At 37.8% G+C, this 23,356-nt stretch overlaps 1 protein-coding gene across 1 annotated transcript; it reads right to left on the bottom strand.

Moving 5' to 3' along the window:
- Nucleotides 1-3,782: 3,782 nt before the first annotated feature.
- Nucleotides 3,783-4,751, bottom strand: LOC137711645 (late embryogenesis abundant protein At1g64065-like). Its single transcript, XM_068450898.1, has one exon. It carries the CDS (start codon nucleotides 4,672-4,674, stop codon nucleotides 4,015-4,017), a length of 660 nt encoding a protein of 219 aa, XP_068306999.1. The 5' UTR covers nucleotides 4,675-4,751; the 3' UTR covers nucleotides 3,783-4,014.
- Nucleotides 4,752-23,356: the final 18,605 nt, after the last annotated feature.

Below are 23,356 nucleotides of genomic sequence, written 5' to 3'. Positions count from 1 at the left end.
GCATGATTACATGTGTGAGGTTGGTGCTTGTTTGATCGAATTACTTGGTAGAAAGAGAATCAATGAGCTCAACTTGCAAGTCTCCGTAAGAATGTACATCACATTCTAATGGAGACTTGCAAGTTGAGTTCATTGATTTGAATATGTGCAACATTGAGTGGAGCACCAATAACATGACTAGTTCGCACATATTCATATCCATGAAACCACATTTCTACTCTCTCTCTCTCTCTCTCTCTCTCTCTCTCTCTCTCTCTCTCTCTCTCTCTCTCTCTCTCTCTCTCCATTTTAACTCTACTGTAATAGTAATATTGTTCAGCTCCGGTATTCGCCATAAGCCTTATGGGTAGGCCAGGAATTTACTTGAACATAAGATTAGACATTGCAAGCATGCCACTACTAGCTACCGTTAGTAGACGGGATTTGAGTGATGGAGAAAACGAGAAAAAGGGTCCATTCGGGCAACTGCCCAGATTTTATTATTATTGTTTTTTTTTTTTTTTTTTTTTGTATTTTCTGAATTTTTTTTATATTTTTTTATTATTGCCCATTTGGGCAAAAGTAGTGAAGGTGCAGTCGGGCAAAATAAATAAAAGCCCATCCGGGTAACGAAAGAATATTAGTCCATTCGGGCAAAAGGGAAAAGAGCCCATTCCGGCAAAAATAAAAAGGCTAATTGGGCAAACTGTGCAGACATTATTTTTGTTCGTTCTTTAATTTTTTGACCGAAAGCAAGTAAATCTTTAGGAAAATTAATAAAAAAGGCTTACAAATTTTGAGTTTTAACAATAAAGATAAAATAAAGGGTAAGCGAATAGTACCAGAATTGATCTTTTAGTGTAAAAATATGATTTTTCGTTAAAGTGAACAGTACTAAAAGCTTTTCGTTAAAATTCCCAAAATCTTTTGACATCAAAACCCACTTCTCGGGTTGGACAATTAAAACCATGGGGATCAAAGAAAAAGTAAATGAAAACCAAGAAATTAAATGCTAATACCTCTTGGTCTAGACCAAACGAACCCAATAGGATCCTCTCTGGATTCTCGTTGTGAGGATTTCGGGGATTCGTAAATCTTGTCTGTTCATCGTACATCATACGATCAAATTTTGTCAGGTACTATTTATGTTCAATTTTAAATAAAAAATTTAAAATAATTTCTAACTGCACGATATACCATAAATGGACACGATTCACGTATTTTAGGATCCTCACAAAAAGAGTTCGCAGACAATCCGGATTCCAAACGAACACCCTCTTTTCCTCTTTTCGCAAATCAGGCAGTGTCCTAGGACACTCTCAGATTTATCCAAGAGAAATTGCATAGAAAAAGGGATGAAAACTAAAAATTCTTTTCCTCTTTGTAAAATTGACTAGGAAAAAATCAATACCAATGCTCTCCTAAAGTTCTTTTGAGAATCTGTTGTGAGGTCTAAATGATATTAGCCACAATATTATATTAATTTAAATCCAAAGGCTTGAAAGTGGAAAGTTTTATGTACGATTTTTGTCAAAGACAAATTCAAACCACATTATTGCTAGCCGAATTCGAACCCCCCGAACGTGGGTGTTTAGCCTATGATAGCCATGATCTCCACCTTAGTCATCATCGATTTCGACAAGTCAGCTTACTCTCCTACAGCCAAATCCATTTTCATGGAACTTTTATTGATTGGTGCCATGTTTAGCCCTTCATCAATAAATAGATTTTGTTCCTCTTTGGTGGTGGTAGGACGAGTTTGTTTTGAAAATGGGATTTGATATATTTTAACTTTAAACTTTTTGCATAGTTTCCTCAAAAGTTTTGTAGCTTACATTCACCTTTTCCCAAAGGGTAGTGCTAGAGAGAACAAATTTACAAACTAATCATCAATATTAAATAAGCACGTTAATTAACACTTAAGTAATAATCCAATCATCTGTTGAAATATCACACATTGACCATATCTATGAGAAAAGAAGAGTTTAAATATCCAAACCCCAATTCAACTAACACCGAGATCTGACGGATTGTGCAAATGGTAATTACCAAGTTGGAGACAATATCGGTGTTGTTGGAAGTTTGCCTTTGGCCCTAGTCTCTCTAATAATTCTACATCATCAACGTCCACATCATTTGGTATACAAAATTTAGTTTAAAAATTTGATCTCCCTAGCATCATCATTTTGGAAATATTTGGCCATCTCGTCACCAAATTTGGTGCTTTATACATGAAGTTTGGACAACTTCTCCTCTAGCTTGGCCTAGTCTCATTGTAGAGCCCTTCATCCGAATGATCATTAGTTGGCATTTCATAGATTGGCTCTATGTACTCATTGAAAGTATTTTGATACTGAAAGACATTTATTAGCGTATCAATTTATTAGATATAATTTAGGCAAATTAGAACTTTGCTTAGTCCAAGATGCATGCAAACAGACTGCAACGAAATACTATATCCACCCATGGAGGGCAAGATCAATAGATTACCCAAAACCCACAAACCTTGCTCCAGCGGTCAATAGATTGCCCATAACCTTACTAGCTACCTAGTTAATTATACATGCACAAATTTTCATTGAACATACTAACACACAAATGACCTGTCCAGGCAGATATAATATGTGTTTCTTGCTATAACACATGATATATTTGATGGTTTTCCCATTTTTCAGGCAGTGAATCCTGCACATTTGTAAGTTTGTACAACTTGTTTTGGTCTCACCCATTATTCCAAGTTCGACTTTGCACATTCAAAGTCACTGCATGTCGTATGGTTAATTTGACCAGTACTAACTTTCATTGGCTATTAATCAAAGATTGCATAAAACACTTTAAATGTGTTGAAAGTACTTTTTTTTATTATACCCGTCAAAGTACTTTTTTTTACCTTGTGAATGACTTTCGGGCTAAATGCTTTTAACTACAACAGCTAAAAGTCTCTTGAAAGATTTGATACCATATTGATAGTGGTTGAACACAAGGTCCTGAAAGTAGATAGTCTAAGGGTTATTTTTAAGTGAGAGTTGAAGTAGGGGCATAACTTCTAGATGATCATATACATCACAGGTGCACGTTTGACCCCACAATATATGTACACATGTGATAGTAGCATAGATATAGGAGTCAAACTTGTAAATAATTAGCCAAAATTACTCCACAATTTCCAGTTTATCCAATACAAATGACAGCATACAAGTCTTAAGGCCATCTTTAGTGGGCGCTACAAAGTTTGCCCTTTGACTATTCTCCACTGTCCACTAATAGGAAGTTCACGTGGGCCCCCCAAAATGCTTTACCAACTATATAAATGGTGTATTCAATTACGATTTTAAAGATTTATTTATTTATTTATTAATTTATAAATTTTAATAGAGTTTAAAAGATATTTGGAAATCTTATGTAAAAGTTTGAGTTAATTTGGTCAAATTCTCAAGGGAAAAGTGAGATTTGAGAGTTTTAACATTTTGAACTTTTTAAAATCCTTTAAAATCAATTTATAATTGAATAATGTTAAAAACTCACAAAAAATCCTAATTAAATAGCTCTAGACTTTTAGAAAATCATTAAAAATGCTGATAGACTTTAAAAGAATCATTAAAAATGCTAATTGAATACCCTAAATTTATGAAAAGAATTAAAATCTCTCACAATCCCAATTAAATACTCTCCTAAGATATAACCTTTTATTGACTAAAATACAGCCTCCTTGCTTAAGACAACTCAACACATTTTCGTGCAAAACAAATGGCCTAATATATATTTTCTTTAATATGTTTGGTTCGTATAATTAGACCAACATGTAAAGTAAAATTCTGGCATTAAGTATCAATTAACATAGAACTCTTTTGATGATTGGCAATGATCATGAAAATTGAAAAGGCTACAACTTCCATCCAACGACTGCTCTTTTAGCAACCTGTGTTTCTATATTACTATCAGATATAATCAATAAATTACAACAGTATAACTTACTCATGTTTAAGATTAATCTGATCCAATTTTCAACAGATCGAAAAAAATGAATCCTAATCATTACAGTCGAACCCTCCGTTTGCAATCTCCTCGTTGAATCTCCCCGCTTGAAAAATTGTACCTCACGGTACAATTCAATTCAACCAATACATTTTTCTTGACCATAACGACTTTCACCTTACCCTGAATTCTCGTATAAGTCGTCATGGTCAGTTCCCCTGAAGCCACCTCCCTCATGAGCCCCGGTACGCCCAAGATCTTCCCGGGAACAATATCCACCGTAACATTCATCCTCGACGTCCGCCTCGCCTTCGCCACTCCCGCTGGAGTCCTCCCTTCGCCGACCTCCGTCCCGCTGTAGTAAACCAAAGTGGTGGCATTGCTATACTTGAAAGATGCCACGTTAGGATTTTTGACGGAGACATCCGCTAGGAGTGTTATGTTAGTATCCGTCCGTAGGGTTCCATTGGCAAACTCCAGCCGTTGGACTGTGACCTCGTTCATCTTGATCTTCGGATCCTTTACATGAAACACGGTGAATCCGAGGACTATGGCTGTTACAGCTATGATTAAGAACACGGCAGAGACACAGCCGCAACAGTGCACGTATTTTCTTTGCCGGAGCTTTATGTGCAAAGAGGCGACTTCCTCTTCATCACTGCGGAGATAGTGTGAGTTGGCTGGGGCAAAAGGCTTGACTTGTTCGTTAGGAGAAGCCATGGTGATGAAAACAGATGCAAAAGTGGTGGCCGGAGTTATATAATTGGTAATGGGTAAGGCTGATGAGTTTCATGGAAACTTTGATTTTATTCTTGTTGGTGTCGTTGATGGTGAAGTGTTGGAAAATTTTAGAGTCTTGGACGCGGTTGCCCAAGTTGTACGGCTTGACTTTTGACTTTTGATTTGTTTTTATTTTTGAAAGATTTGTGCTTTATTTGGAAATGGCTTGCAGAAGCTTCTCTGAATGACGAATCAATTGTGGTTCAAATGTCAATTCAAAGGATAATGCTAGGTGGAATTATCAAGTTAATTAATATTAAAATAATAATTTAATTATTACTTTAAAAAAAATAATAATTTAATTGTCGATATTTACATTATTTAATTTATAAAATTTAGTCTATAAAATTAACATAACTTGTTTAAGAATAGATCTAATTTCTAACTAAATTTTGTAAACTAAATAAGATGAATATTAACGATTAAATTATTACTTAACTATTAATTAATGTATTTATTTATTTTATTAATAATATATTATTTAATTTACAAATTTTATTTAAAATTTTATTTTCTCTAACGTCATTCTTTGTTCAATTGTAAAAAGAAAAAGCTTATATTTAGAATTTATGGGGTGACTGATGGTGACGGTCAAAAAGTCAGGCTTAAACATTTCGTAGAAAAGTAATCGGAATGCTTTGTGAATGAACAGAGTCAAAAGTGTGCAGTTATTGATGTGACAACGGGGCTTGGGTGGTTGACTGGAATTTACAAATGGGTAATGCTTGTGTTCCTTTCATTGAAGAATTTACTTTTCTTTTTTTCAATTTATGATTAATGTCTTTTTACTATATGGATATCATAATTAGAATCTTTCATTTTCTTTATCATTATCTAAGATCATAACTGTGGAGTAAAAAATAATCAATAAAATTATGGAGGCGACACGTGTACTTTTCGGTGAAAATGAATAATATTACCATCGAGGCACATTGGAATTTTTACGCGTAGGCAGCAGACAATCATGGCACAATCAAGGTAAAAAATGATCAAAATAGGTATTTATTCAAAACCTATTTCATCAAATCCTCCCCACAAGGTAACCTTCAATTATTCATTCAAAATATGATTAATTACCTAAATTAATTGATTAATTTCCTAATTGATTGCAAGATATTATTTTGACATAATATCTTGTAATTACACCCAAAAACCATCATATGTGGTTGGTTCCAATCTCTCCAAAAGGGGCCGGCCACACCCCTATAAATACCACATTATTTCTCCAAAAACCTAAGTCCAACTTTCTTGCTAAATTCTCCAAATTTTTCTAAACACTTTTCCCTCAAATTTTAACTTTGACATCGGAGATTCTGCGGCCCCCATTCATCGTGGGCGCATGAGGCTCTTGGCCTTAACCTAATGTGCTAATTGTTTTCTAGGTGCAATTTTATCCAAGAAGAAAAATGCGGAAATTTGCATCCACAAATTGGTGCTTTCATTAAGAGTTTGATTCACACGAAGAAGGCTCTCACATTCAAAGTTTCTTATTTTTTGTTCATTTGTAGATTTTTCGTATGTTCTTATTCTTAGAATTCTTTTATAAAATTCTTTGAATAAACTTAAAAGAAAAGTGCAATGACTAGAAATTCAGAAACCACGATGAACGGAACTTCCTACGATGTAGTCTTGCCACGACGATCCATAAGGCTTAATACGATGGCAAGAGGAACAACTTTTCCATCAAGGAGTACCACCACCATGGCAGCCATGGGGACTACTGTGGCAGTGGGGAGTGGGCCAACTCTATGGCAGCAATCCTATGGTGAGCAGAGGGCAACGAAGCAACCACCAGCCCAGGCCCACGCCACTTTCCAGCAGCGAAGGCCCAAGCCTCGTCTACTTGGCACATAGCCCAATCTGCAAGGTAGTTGAGCCAGGCCCAACGCGAGCAGGCCTGAGCCACTACCCCAGCAGCGCATGCCTAAGCCTCGTCCATTTGGCGCACGGCCTAATTTGTAGCCCACGCTGCAAGGTAGCCTAGCCAAGCCCAGTGCGAGCCGGCCCGAGCCACAACCTCAACAACACAAGCCCAAGCAACTGCGTCAGGAACAACAGCTTAGTGCTCGCGGGCCCAAGGCTAACGCGAGCCTAGTAAGCTCCCGAGCAAAGCCCAAACCCAGCTTTTACACACACCGCATGAAGGGAAATCCATGCCAGCTGCCTAACCTGCTTCGGCGGTCCAATCCGAGGCCTAACCCATTCTTGTGGTCCACCAAGCAATCCCAACTGGTCCAAGACTAGCTCAACCGTTTCGGTTTTAGATTTATGGACCGACGATTGAACCGAGGGTATTTTCACCCCATTTCTCCTCAAATTTGACATCCTAACTCAAATCTCGCGCTAGAATTCATTACACTTCCACTACTCAAGGAAATGTATATCGTTTAAGCTCTTCCACCCTAAAACGGCAAATAACAATTGTTTCGACAAGTCATAGAGTTGACAAGCGCCCTCACGCAGCAGACTACCTTAGTGTATGAGCTCTTGTAGCATGCCCTAGATGAGGTGTCCTGAAGTAGGACAAGGGCAGACAGCGAACTTCTCTAGCAGCGTCCCAACAAGTATCCACTCGACCAGTCATGAATCGAATGTTCTGGTTGTGTACACTACCAACTGAGCCCCCAAGATAGCGTATACTCTCGTCTTAGTGCGCGGAGGAGCCTGCACTATCGGTTAAGCCCACGGACGAGCATACATTCATTGTTGGGGCCACACTCCGATAATCCGCAATAAGAAACCTTTCAGGCAAAGTGTTCATTCGCGGCTAGGCTCGCAAAAAGTTACTCAATCCGACTCAAGTTCAATCGACAGTCTGCGAGTAATTTGCTCGCCCGCTAAGAAAGTACCACATGCACCACAGTAGTGACAAAGACAAGCCAAACGTATAGAAAAACAGCCTAGACCAACATGTCACGACTGGGGACAGCCGAGAGCTCTACTACCTCGACAAAGGTAAATTCACGAAGAAGTTTAGAGGCTCAAGACCGAGTGATTGCGTGATTTTTAACGCAAAGAGGTCATTGTGAAGCACTACGACGAGACATGACCAACATAAGTGGGTTACCTTTCATTGACATGATCGGGCATACGAGTACTAGAATGACACACCAGCCTAATTACCAAGAACCGGGGGCGAGCCTTGTTCGCAACACTCCAGATGATTCAATAGTGAAGCAGCACATCACCAGTAGCCAAGCATCACAGACCCAATGGTCCAAATTCTCTAGTTGCACACAACCTGGCCCAAGTTTGCCCCAACTCTACGCTCATAACTGTGCCTACCTACTTCATGGTTCTCGACAGCCTTTAATCCGTCACTATGGCTCCTAACTATGTCTACCTGTTCCACGGCTCCTGGCAGCTATTGATCTATCACCATGGCTCCTAATTGTGCCGATCTTACACCACGACTTCTAGCCACGCCGATCTTGCCTTGTGGCTCACATTGACCAAGCCCATGACACTCTAAACTTCAAAGCATCCAATGATAGAGTAGATGACAAGGCTTTATTAGCAGCCTCTGCTAGCGAAATACTTTGTAGTGAAGAAGCTTGCAATACATTCAGATTCTCAGTTGATCACCAACCAAGCCTTAAAAGGGCACACGATGAAACGTCTAACGATGATGCAATACTTGAAGAAAGTTCGGGAGCAGCTCGATGTGCTTCCCAGTTACACCTTTGCGTGGGTTCCACAAGCAATTTGAAGTGTCAAGCAGACCGCCAAACAAAAGCTTGTAGGTTGAGGATTATTTCAGTTGTCCAGCAATCCAGCTTTCCTCAGCTGTACTCATGACAACGACTTCCATGCTTTCCAATATGAAAGGGTAAACCAATCCCCTGACACCTATCTGGGTAAGCTCTCCAGTGCGAGAGGGTAAACTAATTATTCTCCAGTGTAAGAGGGCAAACCAATCCCTTGGCACCTATCTGGGTAAGTTCTCTAATGCAAAAGGGTAAACCAATTCCCTGACACCTATTTGGGTCTACTATCTAGTGCGAGAGGATAAACTAGTTGGTTTCCAATGCGAGAGGATAAACTAATTCCACGACATTTATATGGGTATGCTCTCCAGTGCGAGAGGTTAAACTAATTGCTCTCTAGTGCGAGAGGGTAAACCAATTCCCCGACACCCATATGGTTAAGGTCATCAGTGCAAGAGGGTAAACTAATTGCTCTACAGTGCGAGAGGGTAAACTAATTACTCTGCAATGCGAGAGGGTAAATCAATTCTCCGACACCCATATGGGTTTGCTCTCCAGTGCGAGAGGTTAAACTAATTGCTCTCTAGTACGAGAGGATAAACTAATTCCACGACACCCATATGGTTAAGCTCTCTAGTGCGAGAGGGTAAACTAATTGTTCTCTAGTGCGAGAAGGTAAACTAATTGCTCTCTAGTGCGAGAGGGTAAACTACTTGTTCTCCAATGTGAGATGGTAAACTAATTCCCTGACACCTATCTAGGTAAGCTTTTCAGTGCGAGAAGGCCACATAGCTTAAAATATCAAATGCTTGAAGACCAACTGGGCAGCGAATGGTCAGGGGGCAGCAACAACCTTACACTCAACAGTTTGCTTATCCGACACTTCATTTTAACCAACTTCGATCTTGGCAGCTCTATCTACGGCAGCAGAGAAATCAAACTTAAGTAGTTTCCTCATTTTTGGTAAGCATCCCAGATAAGGTAGCCCAAACTGTGGCCCATGCCACGCTACTTCCTCAGCCCATGTCAGCCAGTCCTTAGTTTCGATCAAGCCGAGCAACACAAGCAATGGCTTCTGCCACTTCTCCTTGGCTCATGTTAAGCCGACTCCTGGCCTTTGCCAGCCCAAGTGCTGTACCACCCCGACAGCTGCCTCACAGCAGCACCGCCCAAGAAGAAGACAAAGAGAATTAAGGTTTTTTTACATTGGTGCCGTGCGGAAAAGACAAAGAAATCAACGGAAGATGGTTCTTTGCATGGGCAAGCAAAGAAGAGTGCTAGGGGAAGGGGAACAAATATTCTCTAGTTTTCTCTCTTTCTTGTAAGGACAAATAATTATCCTCCGAAGTTGATTCAATCCCCTACTTAAGGTAGGCTTAAATAGTCTTTGAAGGTGATTTTTTTCCCTTTCCTAGAAGAATCTAATTCCAAGTCCAAGTGAGAATCTACATCAAAACTGGAGATCTCTACACCTGCTGCCCTTTCCTGTGAGCAGCTTAGCAGGTGTGGGGGCATTTGTGGAGTAAAAAATAATCAAGAAGATTATGGAGGCGACACGTGTACCTTTGGGCGCGCAGGCAGTGGACAATATGGCACAATCAAGGTCAAAAGTGATCAATAGGTATTTATTCAAAACTTATTTCATCAAATCCTCCCCACAAGATAACCTTTAATTATTCATTTAAAATATGATTAATTTCCTAAATTAATTGATTAATTTTCTAATTAATTTCCTAATTGATTGTACAATATTATTTTGACATAATATATTGCAATTACACCAAAAAACCACCATATGTGTCTGGTTCCTATCTTTTCAAAGAGGGCCGGCCACACCCTTATAAATACCACCTCATATCTCCAAAAGCCTAAGTCGAACTCTCTTGCTAAATTCTCCAAATTTCTCTAAGCACTTTTCCCTCAAATTCAAACTTCGGCATTGGAGGCTCTTCGGCCAAAGCCCCCCCAAATTCATCATGGGCGCGTGAGGCTCTTGGCCTTAACCTAAGGTGTTAACTGTTTTGTAGGTGCAATTTTGTCTAAGAAGAATAAGGCGGAAATTTGCATCACCAATAACTATAAAAACTCATTCAATTTGAAGATCATTTAGTCATTCATATGCATCAAACAAATGAACGGTTCATCATGAGGATGCTACTTGTTGCCAAAATTGTCCTTTTGTTTGATGCATATGAATGGCTAAACGATCTCCAAATTGATATGATTTGAGATATGATCTTTAGATGATGATAAAGAGAACGTTTCGATTATTATATATGTTTGTACAGTGAAGAGACATTAATCTTAAGTAGAGGGACAAGTAGGTTCCCTATCTAAAAAACACAAGCATTGTCCTTTACATTATAGGTGATATATAAGTTTCGTTCACAATTTGGAAAGTTGGAATTGACATAGGAGCAGAATTTTGTTTGGGCGAGAAACTAGAGTTCTTAGCAATTGTACTCGTTAGGCAAAATCAAGGGTAGTTACTATTTACATTGAAATGTAATTGTCATTGTGCAATTTCATCCATTGGGCAAAGGTAAAGCGAGATTAGTATTAAATATTTTTTTTAAATGGTTTAAATAATCTTTGTCAACGTTATTTACAAGAATGTCAAATAAAACATGAAATTGCAAAATTATTATTTTTATTTTTAAAATATGTTTTTCAATTTGTATTAATTTTCTCATTTTAAAACCATTTTTATGAATTTGTTTTAATAAATTTTAAAATTCAGAATTAATTTAGGTCGTTGAATACAAATGAAATTGTTCTAATAAATGTTCCTGACGTGTGGATTTTAGTGTTAGACCACCAAGGCACCCTGGGACAACTTATGTTGTTAGGCCATCTCCAACTAATTCGGCCAGAGGGCCACAAAGGCCAGAGGGCTGAAAATAACCCAAAATGACATGAAAACCGTCTCCAACTGAGGGTTAGAGCAAAGGGCTCGTGGGCCCCATCGAGCCAAAAAAAAGGAAAAAGGCCAACCGGTTGGCCCAACCCAGCCAGCTAGCTAGCCTCGAGTGTTTGAATGGAACAGTTAGCTGTTGACGTCCCGTTATATTTGAATTTTTTTTTCAAATTTTTTTTTAAAAAACTTAATATTTTTTTTTTATAACTTCCTAAGCCATTAAACAACATTAAATGACATTAAGTAACATGAAACAACAGTAAACAATATTAAACAACATTAAATAACATTAAGTAACATTAAACAACATAAAAATTATAAAATATTAAAAAAAAAACATTGAACAACATCAAACTTAAACAACATTTTTAAAAACATTTAAGAACATAAAACTGAAACGCCTACTCTATGCTTCTTTTGGCCTAAAGATGTGCAACAAAATCCTGTTGTAGGTACTTATTTATGGCACGAGAACATATCATCCTATGGCGCCCCATGTACTCATTCAAGATATTACCAGCTCTAGGATTCAGAGGCAAATTAGGCCCATCATATATTTTTGCGCGAGCCCTTCTTGACCTATTTGGATCCTCTTGGTCGTCATTAGACTCTCCATCAATATACCCATCTCATTCATCTTCCACAATCATGTTATGTAATATGATGTAAGACATCATGATTGGGTCCAACTTTCTCGACTCCACCTTCTTGCTGGTTCCTTATTAATCTTCCACAGTGCTTGTAGAATACCGAAAGCTCTTTCAACATCTTTCCTATATGCCTCTTGGTGTAAGGTAAACCACTTTTCGGCTTCATTCGTAGGGTTTGCAATTTCTTGGACAAGTGTTGCCCATTTTAGGTAGATATCATTTGCTAAGTAATACCCCATGTTGTATTAATGCCCATTGACGTAGTAGTTAAGTTGAGGTGATTTACCCTTCGTTAGGTTATTGAAGAGGGGTGAACAACCAAGAATTGTAATATCATTTTGGGATCCTGGGACTCCAAAGAAAGCATGTCAGATCCACGTGTCAAATGACGCAATCGCCTCTAACATAACTGTTGCCTTTCTCGATCTTCCGCTAAAGCCTCATTGCCATCTGGTGGGACAGTTCTTCCACTGCCAATGCATGCAATCTAGTGACCTTATCATGCCCGTAAAGCCACAATCTTCAACTTTGTGAAGGAGCCGCTCTAGATCTGCTTGATTTGGTTGACGAAGGTACTTTCTTTGTAAAGCTGAACAACTGTTTCACATAATTCAGCAAGAGTATCAAGGCATGTAGACTCAGACATACCATATGTATCATCCATAACATCAGCTGGAGAGGCATAAACCATCATTTGGAGTGCAATAATACCCTTCTGATGTGGTGAGAAACGAAGGTGGCCTGCTCTGTCAAATTTTAGTCGAAAGTATGGATTGACATGTTGGACATCATGAAGTATACGTTTGAAGACATGACATTTATCTAGAAGCAGCGTTTGAAATCCTTGTCGTTGTACACCGAATTGGGGTTAAAGTAGTTGTTCATCAGATTTTGATGCGTCATCTCTCTATTTCGTGGCTTGTAACTGTGACCAGCAATAGAGCCACCCCATTGAGGTTGTTCTTCAATTGCTTGACAAGCCATGACCCTAGCCATAGCTTCAATATATGATGTATTGTGCCATGCTTCATCTTCTTAATCGGACTCCTCATCTTCTCGCCTCATCTGCGCCCATTTATCTTCCAGGAAAATGACCCCTGGCTGGAGCCCAAAGAGGATCTAAAGTTGGAATTCATTGCAAATTTGAATTGAAAGAGATATTGGAGAGGGCAAAGCTGAAGGTGTGTGAATTATAGGCCAATATCCACCCTATTTATGGACATGGGAAGCAGATAAAATCCTATGAAAAATTCCCACAACCAATTACATCTCAACACGTGGCACTCGAAATCTTATCCGTAAAATTATTGAGATTACATAGCGACAAGAAATCTAGGGAGTTACTTACAGATCGATACATAGCACTCGAAATCCGAGATGTAAAATTATTGAGATTCCTTTTCGACAAGAAATCAGAGGAGTTACTCACAGATCGACACGTGGCACTCGAAATCCAAGACGTAAAATTATTGAGATTCTTTATCGACAAGAAATCTACAAATTTACTCACACATCGACACGTGTCACTCAAAATCTGAGACATAATATTATTAAGATTCCATCTCAAAAAATTATTGGCAATCCATAACGTAAAATTATTGAGGTAGTTTAATTTAAGTAACCATATTAATTCAATTAAAATAATAAATTATGTTTGGCCCCTCGGTTGGAGATGGTTTTTTGTCACAGGGCTATGTTTGGCCTATGACCTTCTAGCCCCTCGGTTGGAGATGATAAGAAATATGGCCTTGCATTGTTCATTAAAATATTAATTTATTAAAGGGCTATAGGGTTAAAACGAGCCCTCTGATCCTCTTTCGGTTGGAGATGGTCTTAGCTCACTCTTCCTTTTTGCGCATGAATTGCAAACGTTAGACACAGAAAAAAAAAAGAGGAAAAAAGAATGCGACATACGTCAAGCCAGGCCAAGCCAGCAAACACCCATGTAGGCAAAAATTAAACGGGCTTTAGGTCGGGCTTCGTGTGCACCATCACTTGTCCTCCTTCTTTTGGACTGCTAGGGGCATTTCTATTCTCTTTTGAATGATTGAGAAGCCATTGCCCTTGCCTAAAGGCAATGGGTGCCATTGTTCTTACTGAAAAAAGTCTTTTATCTTTATTATGGTTGTGTTGGTATGGTATGGCAAGCCATTTAAATGCAATCATCAGTGCTATTCTTGTTTTTTCTCTTTTGATATACACAAAGGTAAAATCTTTGTAAATGTAATATAAGAAGCAACAATGATTTTTGTCAAGTTCAAGTTTCAAAGATGATCAAGTGATCCACTACTAATCAACATCGATATTGTCTCTAATTAATTTCATGTACAAATTCAATTCGATATTGTCTCTAATTAATTTCATACACAAATTCAATAAGTGTGATTTTATCACAAAATATTACCTGGATACAACTAATAGTAAAAGCATTTAATACAAGGACGTATATATGTTTTAACATTCCCCCAAGTGGAACCCATCTTTAGTGGCCACAAATGGAGGCAATTCCACGTTAGTAACCCTTTTTTTATTTAGGTTTTAGGGATTTGATTCATGTGTCCCAACTCGAGATTTTAGGGTTTTTAGTTCAGGGGCAATACAATGGTCTATTACTAATAATCATCAATATTGTTTCTGACTTTAATTAGTTGTATGAATCCAACAGGTGTGAGGTTTTATCACATAAAATTTCAATACAATTAGTAGTGGAACCATTCAATACAAGAAAAATTTCACTTCATGAGTTTCTCAACGTGGGACAACACACCTCTTCATGCGGGATCCATATTTAAGGGGCTGCACTCAAGGCAACTCCACGCCAGTTACCATTTTTTATTTGGGTTTCGGGGCTACTCGAGACTTTAATGTTTTCAATAATTGGTACCCATTCGGGTTTACTCGGGTATAAAGGATTGGCCTCTTTCAATAGGGGTGGGAAATTTTGCCATAAACTGATTTATCGATTGAACTATACTGGTTAGTTCATAATGGTATGGTATAATTTTAGGTATTTTGTAAATGCTTCACTCCTCATTTTGAGGGTTTAAAAAATAAAGGAATTTTTAGGTTTTTTTTCCCCCCTTACTCTTGCATGACTTCTAGCAGCCTTGATCTCTCAATATATATATTTTTTTCAATGCACACCTCCCTGTAATCATTTTATTTAGAAACTAGCTAAGATTGCCATTTGCAACTATTGAAACGTTGTGTTTATTTTAAAACCCTAGTTATCATTTTATTCCGAAACTAGCTCTCCTATTGTTATGGTTGACCACTTGTATTTTATCAAACAGATTTTGGTTTTGAAGATAAAGGAAAAGACCTAGTCTTCCTCAACTAGGTGATCACTTCCAGATTTTTTGGCTTGATTCTTAGGCCACCTTTCCTTTAACATCTTCAACGTTAAAATTAGTTTTTCTATATAAATTTGAGGACTTCTCTTTAGTCAAGAGATAAGAAAAAAACCTAGCTAATAACACTGTGTATTCTGAGCAACTAGAGGGTGAGTGTTTTCGGATCTTCCTCAGTGCAAAGGAAGGTCTAGATAGAGGGATTCTGGGTTGTTTTATCCTGGAGACGATGTGGTGTTATTCGAACTGCTTGCACACATTGGGTAAAGCCGCGAAACGTCTTAAAGAAAGCGACATTGTTCGCGACTCAACCTAAGACAAATTTTCATTTTACGTTCTTCATTCTCTAGTAATATTGTTCCTGTTTTTATCGTGCAGTAACTCTAACAATTTTAAGACATTCAATTTCTGCAATGGAGAATGAAAACAGCACTTTCACTAATGATCTGAACAAACCTATCAAGTTTGAATGACTCCACTTCAAACGTTGGAGGCAAAAGATGTTATTTTTCCTAACCACCAAGAAACTTGCCACCCACTGCACGTCTGAAATGCCATCACTTCTTGATCAACCCATTGCTGAATAGTTCAAATTGTTTCAATCCTGTATTGACAATGACTTTCTCTACAATAATTATGTCTTGAATGGATTATGTGATGACCTATATGATTACTACTCTTCTTGTAAGACAGCTAAAGAACTACGGGATGCTCTCCAGAAGAAGTACGACACTGAAGAAGCAGGAGCAAAGAAATTTGCAGTCAACCGCTACATGAAGTTTCAAATGATGGATGACAAATCAGTGGAAGTGCAATCACACGAATTGCAGAAGATTGCTCATGAGATCATCACTGAGGGCATGAATCTGGATGAATAGTTCTAAGTTGTTATGATCATACGCAAGCTCCCACCAAGTTTGAAGGAATTCAAGAAGGATTTAAGGCATAAGACAAAGGAATTCTCACTGGAAAACCTAATCACTCGCCTTCGAATCGAGAAAGAAACTAAGAAACAAGATATAAAGGAGGGAAGTGCTGGTTGTTTCAAACAATAACAATTTTAAGAAGACTCATTTGAGGACTCATGCAGCAGTAGTGCTCAAACCTACGGGTAAGAATATGAAGAATTCCACCAAGAATTGCAGCAACAACAAAAACCCTCCAAATTTCCAGAATCCTCAGCGAAGTCATAATATGAAGGTACCCTCTCACAAGATGAAGCTGCTGATTTTTGTGTTACAACTGTGACAAACCTGGGCACTTGGCTAGGAACTGTCGTAATAAACGTTGGATTACTCCTCAAGCTAATCTGATTGAGGATCAACTCATTGCTATAATATCAGAGGTCAACATAGTTGACGGATCCGAGGGGTGGTGGGTGGACATTCGAGCTTCATGCCATGTTTGCCATGATCACAGACTTTTCAAGTCCTATTTTGAAGTTGAGGATAGAAGGGTTTTGTTGAGTGACTTTCACTCAACGAATGTTGTTGGAACTGTTGAAGTAGAGCTAAAATTCACCTTAGGGAAGACTGTCATTTTGAAAGATATACTGCATGTTCCAGAAATAAGGAAGAACCTGGTTTCAGGTTATCTAATTAACAACGTTGTATTTACTCAAACTATTGGGGCTGATATGTATACTTTCACAAAGAATGGTGTTTTTGTGGGAAAGGGGTATGCCACTGATGGGATGTTCAAATTGAATGTTGATGTGATGAATAAAATTGTTTCTTTTGCTTACATGTTGTGTTCATTTAATGTTTGGCATGCAAGACTTTGTCACGTAAACAAAAGGCTAGTAAAATAAATGAGTAACTTAGGTTTACTACCAGAACTTTCACTTAATAATTTTGAGAAATGTGAGTTCTGCAGTCAAGCTAAGATAACTAAAGCTCCACATAGGTCAGTTCTTAGAGAGACTGAATTACTAGACCTGATACATTTTGATATTTGTGAATGTGATGATGTAGTAACTCGAAATGGAAAACTGTACTTCATAACTTTCATAGATGATCATTCAAACTACATTTTTGTCTACTTAATGAAACATAAAAGTGAAGCCCTAGACATGTTTAAATGTTTCATAAGTGAAGTAGAAAACTAATTCAACCGAAAAATTAAAAAGTTGCGAAGTGATTGAGGACAAGAGTATGAATCTGGACCTTTCACTGAATTTTGTAAGAAACTAGGAATTATACATGAAACCACTGCTCCTTATTCCCCAGAAATGAATGGCAAAGCTGAGAGAAAAAATAGAACACTTAGTGAACTGACTGTGGCTGTTTTACTTAACTCGGGGAGTGCTTCATATTGGTGGGGTGAAATACTTTTAACTATTTGTTATGTACTCAATAGGGTTCCCTTTTTGAAAACCAAAATTCCACCTTATGAAATCTGGAAAAATAAGAAACCAAATGTTTCTTACCTGAGAACTTGGGGCTGTTTGGCCTACGTAAGAAAACCTAACCCCAAAAGATTAAAGCTAGCTAGTAGAGCTTTTGAATGTGTGTTCATTGGTTATGCATACAATAGCAAAGCATATAGGTTTTATGATTTGAAAAACCATGTTGTTATTGAATCTAACGATGCTAATTTCTTTGAAGATAAGTTTCCTTTCAATTAAGAAATAGTAGGGGCTCTAGTACTGTTTATGGATGCACCTAGAGTTATTGGAAATGCTATAATGGATTCGGCCAAAAATGATCTCGAGCCAAGGAAAAGTAAGAGAATCAAAGTAGCCAAGGACTTTGGTTCAGACTTTCATGCTTATACTTTAGAAGAAGATCCAAGCATTCTTAAAGAAGCATTAACCTCGTTGGATGCAGACTTATGGCAAGAAGCCATAAATGATGAAATGGATTTTCTCGAATCCAATAAAACTTGGCACCTAGTAGATCTTCCTCTAAAGTGCAAGGCTATCAGTTGCAAATGGGTGCTAAAGAGAGAGATAAACCCCGATAGTACAGTGGAGAAGTTTAAAGCTAGGTTAGTAGCTAAAGGTTTTAGACAAAGAGAAAATGTTGATTTCTTTGACACTTATTCACTAGTCACCACAATAACTTCAATTCGAGTTTTGTTTGCTTTAGTTGCCATTAATGATCTTGTTGTGCATCAAATGGATGTTAAAACTGCTTTCTTAAATGGTGACTTAGAAGAAGAGATATATATGGAACAACCTGAAGGTTTTGTAATACCTAAACAAGAACATAAAGTATGTAAGTTAGACAAGTCTCTTTATGGTTTAAAATAAGCACCAAAGCAATGGCATGCTAAGTTTGATGGGTTACTTATCTCTAAAGCTTTTAAAATTAATGAAAGTGATAAATGTATCTATTAAAGGTCTGAAAATAATATATGCACATTGATATGTCTGTATATTGATGATTTGTTGATATTTGGATCCAATTTGCATGTTGTGAATGAAGTTAAAACTATGCTTTGTGATAACTTTGATATGAAAGACTTAGGTGAGGCAAATGTAATCCTTGGGATCAAGATTACTAAATCTATGAAAGGTTTCTCTTTAGACCAATCTCACTACATTGAGAAGGTTCTAAAGAAGTACAACTACTTTGATTGTAAACTAGCATGCACTCCCTATGACTCTAGTGTGAAATTGTTCAAGAACACTGGCAATAGTGTTAAACAACCTGAGTATGCGAGCATTATTGGTAGCCTTCGTTATGCTACTGATTGCACTAAACCAGACATAGCCTATGCCGTGGGAGTGTTGTACAGATTTACAAGCAGTCCTAATGATGAGCATTGGAGGGCTGTTGATGAGATATTTCAAGAAGACCATTAATCATGGTTTAAATTATGAGAGGTTTCCCGCTACCCTTGAAAGTTATAGCAATGCTGATTGGAACACACTGTTAGAAGACTCCAAAGTCACGAGTGGCTATGTCTTTAAGATAACATGACCTATAGTGTCATGGAAGTCTAAGAAACGGGCAATATTAGCACAGTCTACAATGGAATCAGAAATGATTGCATTAGCAACTGTTAGTGAAGAGGCAGGGTGGCTTAGAGATTTACTCTCCGACACTTCATTATGGGAAAAACCTATACCAGCAGTTCTCATTCATTGTGATTGCACTGCGGCTATTTCAGAGATTAAGAATCGATATTACAATGGTAAGAGACGTCAAATACGTAAAAAAACATAGCACAATCAGAGGGTTTCTCTTTAATGAGGCTGTTCGAGTGGATCATGTAAGGTCCGAGGATAATATTGCTGATCCTTTGATGAAAGGATTAGCTTGTGAGAAAGTTTTGAAAACCTCCAAAGTAATGGGGTTAATGCCCTTGGATAGTTGAGTCATTTGTGATGGTAACCTAACCAATGGACTGGAGATCCCAAGAAATTGGTTTAAAAGGTAATAATAAGTTATGAAGTGATATGGAATCATGCTATGATACTGAGTAATGTCATTTTAATCATTTACATAAGCATGACATCCTATAGCAATTGGAAGGATGCGTTTATGATACTCTTAATGAGAACTATATTCTTTTTGAGTGAGACATCTAGCTGTAGGAATGTCCTTGATAGTTTCCCCTATGTATGATGAAGGTGAAGTTGCCAATTGAGAAGTTCAGGGGCAAACTTCTTAACATTGTCATTAAACCGGGATATAAGCACAAGGCCGATACGTGTTGGCTTCGAACTTCACCCTAGAAGAGTTGCATGTGCTTTGTCGTCAGAGGTAAAGTTCAAAACCAAGTGTTACTCTTGTTGTTCTGAGGCAATGACACTATGTACTGGTTCAAGTTGATTAACACATGTGATTAAGCATAACTCTATAACTTGATTGCTTAATGAACAATTTTTTTAAAAAAATAAAAAATAAACAAGTGGGGGATTTTTGAAACTTTGTGTTTATTTTAAAACCCTAGTTATCGTTTTATTTAGAAACTAGCTCTCCTATTTTTATGGTTGACCACTTGTATTTTATCAAACAGATTTTGGTTTTAAAGATAAAGGAAATGACCTAGTCTTCCTCAACTAGGTGATCACTTCCAGATTTTTTGGCCTGATTCTTAGGCCTCCTTTCCCTTAACCTCTTCAACATTAAACTTTGGTTTTCCTATATAAATTTGAGGACCTCTCTTTAGTCGAGAGATAAGAAAAAAAAACCTAGCTAATAACACTGAGTATTCTAAGCAACTAGAGGGTGAGTGTTTTTGGATCTTCCTCAGTGCAAAGGAAGGTCTAGACAGGGATTCTGGGCTGTTTTATCCTGGGGACGACGTATTGTTATTCTAACTGCTTGCACATATTGGGTAGAGCCGTGAAATGTCTTAAAGAAAGCGACATTGTCCGCGACTCAACCATGACAAATTTTCATTTTACGTTCTTCATTCTCTGGTAATATTGTTCCTGTTTTTATTGTGCAGCAACTTTAATAGCAACATTTGCAAAGCCCATGTTCCTGTACATCCAAATAAAAATGGTACCTCGTCTTGTAAGAACCATCTTAGACAACAAGTAAGAATTCACCTTATTATATGAAAGGTGCTAAGAAAGGTCAATCTATATTGACAAATGATGCATTGGTTGGTGGGACTTTGGGTTACCACTTTTTGAATCAGAAAAGGTGTGACAATGTTCTCGTTGAGTTAGTTATTAGAGATGAGATGCCATTCATGACAGCTGAGGATGAAGGGTGTTTGAAGTATAGCTTTAAGCTTCAATCTCGTTTCAATGTGCCTAATAGGAAGAAGGTTGCTACGGGTGTGTGGGAGTTGTTCTTAATCGAGAAAGTTGATATCAAGAGTGTGATGGATGATCAAAGAATAAGTATGACAATCAATACTTGGACCTCGATCCAAAACATAAATTACATGGTTGTCACTGCCCACTTCTTGGGCAATGAAGGGAAACTACATTAAAGGATCATAGCATTAAAAAAAATCACATGTCATAATGGTGATGACATTGGGAGGCATTTGGATGAGTGTTTGAATGATTGGGGTATTGAGAAGCTGTTTAGCATTCTGGTTGACAATGCTACATCTAATAATGTGGCGGTTGAACACATGAAGAAAAGACTAAGACCTTACTGTTGGAAGAGAAATACTTGCACATAAGGTGTGTCTGCCATATTCTTAATTTGATTGTTAAGGATGGAATGAAAGATCTTGCCAGCTTAATGGAAGGGATAAGGAATTGTGTGAAATGTACACTCAAGTGCAGCAAGGTTATACAAGTTTAGGGAGCTATCTTAGAGAGGTTAGATAAGAAGGCAACTGTTCATTTGGATGTAGCTAGAAGGTGGAATTCCACCTATAAGATGCTTGATTGTGCTTACAAGTATTGAAATATGTTTAAGAGGATGGCAGATGAAAATGCTTTATTTGTTGCTTATTGAGAAGAGAAGATGGGATATGCAAAGACATAAAGGGTGGGGCCTCTAAGTGATGATAACTGGAAGGACGCACGTTCATTCACTCATTTTTGAAGAAGTTTTATGACAACATTAGAATTCAGTGCCACCAAGGCTACAACTTCTTGGAAATAAGTTCAAATCAAGTTGAGATTGACAAAAAACATGAAGGATGCTAGAGATCATACAATGCAAAAGATGGCTTATTCGGTGAAGAAAAAATTTGAGAAGTATTGATGAAGTTATGACCAAGTGAACAAGCTTATGTACGTGGCTACTACACTAGACCCTCGATTCAAGCTCCAAGGAATTAAGTTGGCTTTAAAAATATTAGATGGGATCTTATGAACAGGGCCAAGTTTATAAAGATTTCCTTGTACGGACTGTATAAGGAGTATAAGGGAGAAGCTAATAATGTTTGGAGTCATTCTTTAAACGATATTGAGCGTAAGGATGCTGATGATGATGCTGAGATTGATGGTGATGATGCTCAATCACATTTCCTACAGGGTGCGTTTGTTGCACCGGACTATTTCGGATTGGACTAGCTTCAGGGACTAAGTTAGACTGACTTAGACTAGACTAAGATGGACTGATTTAGTGAAGTGTTTTGTGCAATGTCGGACTAAGAAGCAGGACTGCAATATTATATTATTTTATATTAAATTAATATATATATATATATATATAATTAATATTTTATTATATATTAATATTTTAGTATTACTTTATCTTTTTCCTTTTTTTTATTTTTAGAATCATCGTCTTCTTACTTCTACAATCTCTGTAACCATTTTTCACCCCACCTCTCCATCCCATCAAACCTCTCTTCCTTCTCCTTCTACCTCTTTTCCTGTTAAACCCCACCTCTGCTTCTCATGAATCACAAAACAGAAGGCCAAAATTTTACAAGTTTCTCATAGATCACAAAATTCAAATACTAAATTTCACAAGTTTCTTAGTTTCTTCCCCACCATTGACGAAAACCCCAACTGGTACTTGGGCATTTGGTACGCTTTCGATGCCGAATTACGTTTAGGTCTCGCACGAACATGGAGATTGACGGCGAGCTTCTGGTGATGGTTGTTTAGTGGTTGGAACCATGATGATTTTGCTGAGAAAAAGAGTGAATTGAACGAAGAAGAAAGGAAGGGAATCAGTGGATTGTTTTTCAGTTTTTGTTTGAGGTCTGGGTATAGGCTTTTGGGTGGGATAGTGAAGGCCCAAGGGAGTGAGAGAAGGTGTGAATTAGAAGGGAGAGGGCGAAGGAGAAGGGAGACGATGAGGGATCAGCGGCGGGGGAGAAAACGGGACTAGCAGTCCGCTTGAAATCGAGAGGTCTCTTTAAGAACGTTTAGCGAAACGTTTAGTCGGGTGAGTTCCCTTTAGTCCCATTAAACCTAATCCTTGTCTAGACTAAACAAGGGACTACAGTCTAGTCTAGTCCAGTCCCCCCTAATCCGGTCAAACAAACGCCCCCATGGAATCTTATCCAAGAATGGCAAAAGCAACATCTTTTAGAGATAACCAATGAAGTAAATCAGTACCTATCTAATCCTTTTGAAAGTATCAAGAACCCTAAGTTCAACATATTAGATTGGTGGAA

Source organism: Pyrus communis, chromosome 12, assembly GCF_963583255.1.
Source record: "Pyrus communis chromosome 12, drPyrComm1.1, whole genome shotgun sequence".
Lineage (NCBI taxonomy): Eukaryota > Viridiplantae > Streptophyta > Magnoliopsida > Rosales > Rosaceae > Pyrus > Pyrus communis.
The sequence above is the reverse complement of the archived record's forward strand: the minus strand, read 5'-3'. Positions and strand labels throughout refer to the sequence as shown.

What these genes read in the sequence shown, in the direction of transcription:
- LOC137711645 (XM_068450898.1), bottom strand. Translation starts at nt 4,674, where the DNA reads ATGGCTTCTCCTAACGAACAAGTCAAGCCTTTTGCCCCAGCCAACTCA.